Genomic DNA, 9,550 nt, shown 5'->3' with positions numbered 1-9,550 from the left:
AAGGTAAGAACCTTCCTGTAGTTCCCTAATTATATTGGCAGAGGATCCTTGTAGAAGGCCCTTCGCGTATTTGAGCCCTATTGGGTACTTGCAGATACCAACTTACATGAGATAATACATGGCGCGAAAAGGCATAATGTTTCAGTGTTCAGAGATATAAGCCTCTAACTTCAGACAGTCCTTCGGATCCCCCCACCCCTTAATATTTGTTACAGCAGCAATGTGCAGTGTGGAGTAATTGATTTTATTTGAACTTGCTCGTACCTGACGTTCATATATTTATCATTATTTAGTCACTGTTTATCCAGAAACATAAAAATTAGAATATACAAAACTATTATTTTGCCTGTGGTTATGTATGGGTGTGAAACTTGGCCTCTGACATTAAGGGAGAAACATAGACTGAGGGTGTAAGATTTGAGGCTTTTACGGCGGTGACTATGAAGAAAGCAGTCTTTTGGGATTTGGCACCGTGTATAAGTGGTGTTAACCGACGTTTCGGAGGAACGTATCGCCTCCATCTTCAGGGTAGAAGAAAATATAAGAATTCTGCAAGCGAAGCAAGTCTGCTTTTACCGGTTCTCACGGTCTCTTCGCTTGCAGAATTCTTATATTTTCTTCTACCCTGAAGATGGAGGCGATACGTTCCTCCGAAACGTCGGTTAACACCACTTATACACGGTGCCAAATCCCAAAAGACTGTTTTCTTCATAGTCACCGCCGTGAAAGCCTCAAATCTTACACCCTCAGTCTATGTTTCTCCCTTAATGTCAGAGGCCAAGTTTCACACCCATACATAACCACAGGCAAAATAATAGTTTTGTATATTCTAATTTTTATGTTTCTGGATAAACAGTGACTAAATAATGATAAATATATGAACGTCAGGTACGAGCAAGTTCAAATAAAATCAATTACTCCACACTGCACATTGCTGCTGTAACAAATATTAAGGGGTGGGGGGATCCGAAGGACTGTCTGAAGTTAGAGGCTTATATCTCTGAACACTGAAACATTATGCCTTTTCGCGCCATGTATTATCTCATGTAAGTTGGTATCTGCAAGTACCCAATAGGGCTCAAATACGCGAAGGGCCTTCTACAAGGATCCTCTGCCAATATAATTAGGGAACTACAGGAAGGTTCTTACCTTTGCTGACCGGTTCACGGCTCTGCGCTTCACGGCGACCGCCGGCTTCGAGGGGCGTACGAATTTTGGCAATGAATCAGTATGCCTAATGGCCGATAACGTTTGGAAGTAAGGGAAGTTATTAAATTTGTGGACCGCTTGACGGCATTAGGTCTCATGGCGAGCACTGCGGGTCATGCTTTGGAATTTGTTTATGATTTGTCAGCAGCGGACGGCAGTTATCAGCTCCATTAGTCATTTGTTCTCAGTTATGATTAGTGAGCAGCTTGTTCCGTCATGGTGCGGTATTCTTTAGAGCAAGGTGTATTTCTGTACGACACCTACGTGGAATACGGATCTGCTAGGTGTCGACGAAAATTTTGACGTAAATTTCGAGATGAAAAAGTTCCCACCGATATACAATTCACAATTTGGTGAATAAACTTAGAATAACGGGACTCTTTAATAAACAAGAAACAAAAACATAAGCGACGAGTGCTTACTGAGAAGTTAAGATGACGTAGGGACCAGATTTGAATATATATATATAGAAAATCACTGATACGTCTGGTTTAAGAGTTTGGAGTGTCAAAATCTTGTATAAGAACCGCAACACAATTGCTGAAGCTTAGCTCTAATGAAACAAAAGTAATCCACGCACGCCTTGGAGCAGCGAGAGCCAATTATCAGGGGTCATTTTTGCAGTTGGTTTCTACAGTCTGTCGTCGAAGGTGAGATGGAACAGCAACTGATATTTTTTTTTCTGTTGAAGTGTAGCTTCGCTTGCAGGGATACTTATATATGCAAATAAGTCAGCTTCAGAAAAAATTCGCTCTTCATTACACTATGAAGCGTACTGCTATTGACTTAGCGTAGTTTCGGAGAATCTAATGGTATCCTTACCTTGTCCCCCACGCCAGCTGCTGTCACTTCCACATGAGCCCTCTTCTTCAGTTCATCCTTAATGGCCTCTGTAAAAGTCATTGAATCAGTTAAAATTTAATTTATGGAAAGTAAAAATATAAAGCTGTCCCTGTAATAGGCCGTGAAGGCCCATAAGGTTGTGAGACGTCGAGACTCCCACATTTTCTAGACAATCGGATCACAGATGGCAGTGAAGTTGTTAGGGCCTGTTAGAGGCTGAGTCGACACCAGGGCAATAGTGCGGCTGGAAGGATTAGGTAAACTGAAAAAAAGAATCCAATGACCTCATCGGGAATCGAACCCGCGACATTCCGGCTTGTAGCATATTGCCTCAACGAACTACGCTACCGCGTGCCCCTCACCAATCAGTGTAACAATTTATTAGACTAGATCAAATTAGAAGTATAGCCTTGCATGTTTAGGCCCCTTGGAGCCGGCCTAGGTGGAGTAACAATGTAAGGAATATAGTTCACAGTTATAACTTTTATAATGTTTTATGAAAAGGGATTTCTTAGAAGTATTTGCTGCAAAAAATTAATTAATTAAGTCTTCCTTACATACAGTACACAAACACCAGCGCAAGTCACATCTTCTCTACTTTGCGTGTTGTTAGACTCTTCGTGTTAAGGTTTATAGAAACACATCTGATTGTCCTGTTGGTTTTTCGTAGTATCAGTGCGTGTACTGGACTGGAGGTTGCTGAGGTTCAGTCCAGTGCAGACATTGATACCGACACACTCAACAGGACAATCAGACACTTTTAGTAACAAATAATAACAGAAACATCCTGATATCACGCATAAAATAGAAAATGCGACATGAGCTAGTGTCTGTGTGCCATATGCAAGGAAGTCCTAATGAATTTATATTCTACTGAAACATCTTCTAAGAAATATCTTTTTATATAAAAATTGCAACTTGCAACGTCAGTTTTCATTTCGCTGTAAAAATATGATCGAAGTTCGAGTCAAACTGGCAATAAAATAAATCAAAGATCGCTTACCAATTCTCTTAGCTACGTCTGAAGCATTTAGTCCTAAATTGTTTGGTTCAACTTTGAAGGTCACCTCATTCCTGTCAACTCTGCAACACAAATAAATAATATACTTACATTTTTGTTCATTAATACCATTGATTCTACGGGTTTAATTGGATAATGGAAGTTGTAATGAGAGCAAACACTAGAAAACATGCCACAGACATGTGTCAATTCTGAGCGAGTTGCCAACACACACTGTTAGTTTTTAACATCACCAATTATTGTTTCAACCCCAGCAAACTGGTGCCAGAAAAAAGTAAATATACGAAGGATAATATTAAAAAGTATTGCGGAGAAATATAACGTTAAGATGTAGAGTAGATTAAAGTGAGCCAGGATGGCGAACGTATTACGCGTTTTCTGGTTCCATAAAATGACAATTTCCTGACGACCTACATACCTGTCAATCGCTCAAGAAAAAAGCCAGAGCAATGGGATTAGTTACATACTCATTAGTGGTATTCGGATATGGAGTGGGTTTGTACATTTTGTTTCCGAAAAGGCGATAAGGTAAACTACGTGTTGGATCAGAGGTTGTCACAGCAGTGGCTATCTTCTGTGATATAACGTCGTATAGACCAGTGAAAGTCAATCAACTTTCTTACAAATAATAAGTTTTTGGACATTATCCACGGTCTTGTCTTTGTCTAAAAACCATCCTGTTTATTTTTAAAAACACAACGTTTCGGAGAATGGATTCTTTCTCCGTCTCCAGTCAAAACCTCAAATGGGCCCAATCGATAGATCTAGTCCCTATCTCCGGACGAGGTCCGGATTGGACCCAATTGAGTAGGTTTTACCTGAAGACGGAGAAACAATCCAGTCTCCGAAACGTTGTGTTTTTAAAAGTAAACAGGACTTTTTAGACAAATACAAGACCATGGACAATGTCCAAAAACATAATATTTGTACTAATGTACCATCTTTGGCCGCGTCATAGCTCGAGCGGTTAGTCGCTGGCTTCCCACCGCGGCGGTCCGGGTTCGATTCCGGGGTCTGGTCAAGTGGGATTTGTGGTGGACAAAGTGGCGCTGGGGCAGGTTTCTCCGAGTATTTCGGTTTTCCCTGCCAATCTTCATTCCACCAAATTCTCCATCACCATGATCACCCGGGGCAGTCTACAATAGGCCAATCAGTGGCCGCCGTACCGAGTGGACCCAGTATGACTCCACCCCACAGAAAGCGAATTAAAAAAGAAAAAGTACTATCGTCACAGACTTTTAGATCTAAAGGGACGTTCTACCGAAACGTTAGTTGACTTTCACCGGACTATACAGTGTCACATCCCAGAAGACTGAACTCCTCACATATTAATTTTTAGTAAAGCTATTCGTATCCTAAGGTTCACGCAATTCTTCAAGTCAAATTCAACGCATTCGAACTGAACTTTCCAACCGCCTTCATCCTGGAACTTCTCTAATGAACTGTCGGGATACGGTGTCGAAAAGAACAGTTTTCTTACGTCCTGTCGGAGGCCGAACCCTTGTCTCCCAGTCAAGGAATTCGTCACGAGCACTGTATTAGTCAGTTTAACTTACCTAATGTGGGTGAGAGTATCATTATCCAGTCCCAGAAGTTCCTCCACTTTGTTCACGATATGTCTACCTTCATTCCAGGTCCGAATCCTGAAACAAATATTTCACGTCATAAAATTTCCTTAAACGCAACTGGATATATTTTCAAGATCACTGCATAACGTCTCAGGCTCCTATAAGAAGAAGCGACTGGACCACCGTTATCACAGCAGAAGTCAAGAGACTACAACGCCGTCAAGTGTAGTTTGAGTGGGGAAATTTTGTTTTTCTTGGGTTGGTACCATAAGGAGTATTGTTTCTATCTATCGATGATTTCACTCAAAATACTTTTCTGGTGCAAGGTCTCATACGTGTGGAGTTTCAATAATTTAATATTTTCTTAGCGCTCGCAGATGGTTTGTGCTGTGTTTGATTTCTGTACCCCATCTTGGGGCTGGCACAGATGTCCGGAGATAGGCACTAGCTCTATCGATTGGGTCCAACTGAGTAGGTTTTACCTGAAGATGGAGACAGAATCCAGTCTCCGAAATGTTGTGTTTTGAAAAATAAACAGGACGGTTTTAAATAAAGACAAGACGACGGATAATGTCCAGAAACATAATATTTGTACAGACGTATTATTGTTGGTAAGATCAGACTAGTACGATCAGAAAGCACAGCGGTGGTGTGGCTTCTTGTGATAAAATATTTTCACAAGTTTCAAGATAAATTTCAAGATTTTGATAACTGGAAGAACCACAAATTATACGCGATCCAACAACCCTCATGAAATACACAAAATTCACAAATTTTTACACAAATATGAAGCAAGTAAAGTAAAGCTGTCCCTGTAACAGGCCGTGAAGGCCCATAGGCTTGTGAGACGTTGAGGGTCCCACATGATCTAGATAATCGGCTCAAAGATGGCGGTAAGGTTGTCAGCCCTAGGCGCCGGCCGCGCTTTACTCCTCAGGAAAATTATTTAATTAATTCCTGGTAACCGCGACCTTCCAGCTTGTAGCATAGTGCCTCAACCAACTACGCTACCGCGTGCGTGCGTGCCCCTACAAATATGAAGTTCGAAGGAGATATTTAAATTCAAATTTAGAGTAAACAGCAATCTCTCAAGTAACCCAGTTAATATCTAAACTGTAACTGTCTGGTTTAATTAAAGAGCAATACAGAAGTGTCTGGAGAAATGTAACAAGAAACTCTAACTCTTTGCTATCACACAGTCAAAATTTGTGTTAAGAGTATAAGATTAGAAATTAGGTTAGCCAAAGAGATGCAGTGTCGATCACAGTGGCCGCGCGCGGTCTAAGGCATGAACTGTATTCGTTTGCTCGAACGCTGGGATCGTGGGTTCGAATCCCACTCGAGGCATGGATATCTGTGTATGCGTTTATTCTGTGTTTGTGTTGTCCTGTAGTTAGGTAGCGTCCTTGCGACTGGCTGATCACGCGTCCAAGGAGTCCTACCATCTGTGAAAATTTATTACGGAAATGAATAAGAGACCTGTGCCCCGAATGGGCTGGAAGAGACACTGAAAAAAAATTTTTCTCGCGATCTGAAACTATTTTAAGGTAAAAATAAAATCCCCTTTCATTCAGGTTCCGCTATAGACAGATTTTTCTGCATTGTTATAATTTACTTACCCATCCTTGAAACCCACATAGGCGTAAGTGGTGTCAACTATAGCATATTTGCCAGACTCTGAGGTGGGTTCCATTGCGTCAACTGCTGGAAGTTCCTTCTTCTGGTAGGCAACAAGTGATCCATGGTCCTGAAAGAGAAACACTCTTACCTAATAACTATTCCTTTGAATTAGTGAGTGGCTTTGTATCCACATAAAATATTTGTTCATACTCTGCTAAAATAAATAAAAATGACTATATAGAGTCTCTATCTGGCTCGACAGCTTAGGGAGCTTCATAAAGGTCTCCAAAAGACCCTATTTGTTTCAATGAGCTTGAAAATGTTAAGGGAATTTTCCGCTTTTCTCTTACTTTTATCAGTTTCTTTTTAAACATGTACGACGTAATATCAAAATATTTTGGTGAAAGAAACGGAACAGGGCGCAGCGGATTAAAGGCAGCTTTTTAGAGTTTCAAAAAAGCTAATCCATTTAAGCCAAAGCGCATTATTGGACTCACTTTTTTTTCCTTGGCACTACAGCCCCAGTGGGCCTAGGCCTACCTCCATGAACTTCTCCGTTCACTTCGGTTTCTCTAGATCTTACACATTCGGTAGGACCCTTGGGCGGGTGATCAGCTCGTCGCAAGGCCTCTACCTGTACACAAACACAGAAAAACGCACACAAACATCCATGCCCTGGGTGGGATTCGAACCCACGATCCCGGTTTCCATGCGAGCGAAGACAGTACATGCCTTAGACCGCTCGGCTACCGTGACGGGCACAGCTACTACACTAGCCAATATTTTTTTTTATTGCTAGTGGGATGGGACTAAGTCCCTTGTACTGCAGCCACTTCTGGCCTATTGTACCAGCCCAAGATGATAGGTGAGGGTGATTGTGGAGCAACTGGTGGAATGAAGACTGGCAGGGGAAACCGAAGTACTCGGAGAAAACCTGCCCCAGCGCCACTTTCTCCACCACAAATCCCACTTGACCAGACCCGGGGTCGAACACGGGCCGCCTCGATGGGAAGCCAACGAGTAACCGCTTGACCTATGGCGCGGCTCATTATTTTATTTAGTAATTTTCTATGTATGTACTTTTACTTTTAAGTATTCTATAACACCAACACTGATCATAAGGCTACTTGGTTTCTATGTTATGAGCCTCTCCTAATTTATTACGTTCTCTTTCTTGCTTGTACCATAATACAGATCGCACAAATATTAATTTTGCCCTAATTCAATCAGAGTCTTTCACAGTCTTTATTGCCTGTATTACCTGGAATTCACATATATTGTGCTCTCTATATCCAGTGGCTGATTAGGGGATTGCCGTCTGTCCTGGCTTCTGACGCACATCTAATAAAATTACCTGTCCATCATGGTCCAATTGGTAAGAATTCTAAAGGTCAAAGATCACTGCCAACTCGAAGTTCTCGAACATATACCGTTATTGTAACTGCGTTTATAGAGTGGTTCTGAGATCAGACTGGAAGATTATGGATTTTTTTTTATTGCTAGTGGGGTGGGACTTGGTCCCTTGCACTGCGGCCACTTCTGGCCTATTGTACCAGCCCCAGATGATAGGTGAAGGTGATTGTGCAGCAATTGGTGGAATGAATATTGGCAGGGGAAACCGAAGTACTCGGAGAAAACCTGCCCCAGCGCCACTTTGTCCACCAAAAATTCCACTTTACCAGACCCGGAATCGAACCCGGGCCGCCGCAGTGGGAAGCCAACGACTAACCGCTTGAGCTATGGCGCGGCTCATTTATGGATATTTACTTCACTGAACCTGCTAGCAAGTATCATTCGCCTGCTCACATGGTGCATTTATTTATAATTATTGTCATCCTTGCGTCATCAACTCCATGACTGTCAACATAATATCATCATTAACACCAACAAGAACAACAACACCAATTATATGTTAAAATGTTTAGATTTACTCTTTCAGCGGGCAAGTTTAAAATATTCAGAGGATCCGATTATGTAAGTCGAAATGGAAAAGAACAATTTCAATTTACTTAACCTTACAGAGCAAATTATGACTTATGTGGTCATTGGGTCATTTTAATCGCCACACAGAAATTTCAGCTGCTCGTGACACGAAGAATAATTAACAGTAAAGACTTTTAAAATCAAGCCGAATGAAAATGACAATTACAAGAGCAGTGATAATTCGTTTCGGAGAATTGCTTATTGCTGAAAACACTATCCACATAGCTGCTAAATTAATTTTATTTTCCTAAAGGGCCTCGCACCTGGACGGTGTCTGTAGATAAAACGAACACGAGATTTGGTATGTGGAATGTAAAGGCGCGTCGACATTGCTCGTGCTCGTCGGGAGACTCGTCTGGCATTTACTTGTGCCCGTAAATCTTCGTCCACACTACTTCAGTTGCTCGCCAGGCTTCGGCGCGTGAGGATCCGTATATTTACTCGTAGTGTATATAGGCCGTAGTCGTATTTTAATTTATTGGCTAGTTCTTAAATTAAAATTAAAAATTTGCTTGTCTAATGACTTGTCATATCGTCCACATTACTCGCGAGCATAGCAAGTCACATGAGGACGAGTAATGTGGAAGCGCCTTAAGTATTCTGATAGGGTACGTTCGCTCATGACAGTTCCGCGAGAACTATCAATATGTAAGGCAGATTCAGTGGTAGCACAGGAGGTCAGATGGGGTGGAGGTGGCACGGAATCAGCAGGCGAATATACATTTTTCTATGGGAAGGGGACTGAGATTCAAGACGGGATATCGCAGTCGGTATAGCTACTGGCTACGGGCTGCACGACCAAGGGGTCGGAGTTCGAGTCTCGGGGGGGAGGGCAAGAATTTTCACTTCCCTATGTTGTCCAGACCGGCTCTGGGTTTCATCCAACATCTTAGTCAATGGGTACCGGGGGCTCTTTCCCTGAGGATAAAGCGGCAGAGTCGTGAAGCTGACCACTCATCTCCAGTTAGTGCCGAGGACAAGTAAATATGGCTCTATACAACCACTCCCCCATAAGCTTTCATGATGTAGTGCTTAATTAGTTAAGCACAGGGACAACTTTACATTTACATTAAGAGAATCATATCAGCAGTTGAGAGGGTAGAGTTTTTAGTGTTAGGATGTCGTACATAATGCTAAGAGCTTACTGGAGTGATATTATTGTTCTGAAAGTTCATGCCCCAGAAGAGGATAAAATTATTGATGAAGGCTAGTTTCTACGAAGAACTAGAATGTGTATTCGATAAATTTACTATTTTTTTTTCCTTGGCATTACAGCCCCAGTGGGCCTAGGCCTACCTCCATGCAC

General features: G+C 41.9%; 1 protein-coding gene across 5 annotated transcripts in view; it reads right to left on the bottom strand.

The window, feature by feature from the left end:
• LOC111863873 (receptor-type tyrosine-protein phosphatase N2) overlaps positions 1–9,550 on the bottom strand; it is a 224,889-nt gene that overhangs the window by 112,729 nt on the left and 102,610 nt on the right. For all 5 annotated transcript variants that reach the window (XR_002842680.2, XR_002842679.2, XR_002842681.2 and 2 more), the window contains exons 11-14: positions 6,261–6,388; positions 4,630–4,716; positions 3,056–3,135; positions 2,032–2,099 (exon numbers count right to left, since the gene is read on the bottom strand). Coding sequence is in view for 2 of the 5 variants with exons in the window: in XM_023850645.2 (XP_023706413.1) it covers positions 2,032–2,099; positions 3,056–3,135; positions 4,630–4,716; positions 6,261–6,388 (363 nt within the window). In the remaining 3 variants the exon portion in view is untranslated. The remainder of the gene's footprint in view (positions 1–2,031; positions 2,100–3,055; positions 3,136–4,629; positions 4,717–6,260; positions 6,389–9,550) is intronic.

Source organism: Cryptotermes secundus, unplaced genomic scaffold, assembly GCF_002891405.2.
Source record: "Cryptotermes secundus unplaced genomic scaffold, Csec_1.0 scaffold128, whole genome shotgun sequence".
Taxonomy (NCBI): Eukaryota; Metazoa; Arthropoda; class Insecta; order Blattodea; family Kalotermitidae; genus Cryptotermes; species Cryptotermes secundus.
The sequence above is the reverse complement of the archived record's forward strand: the minus strand, read 5'-3'. Positions and strand labels throughout refer to the sequence as shown.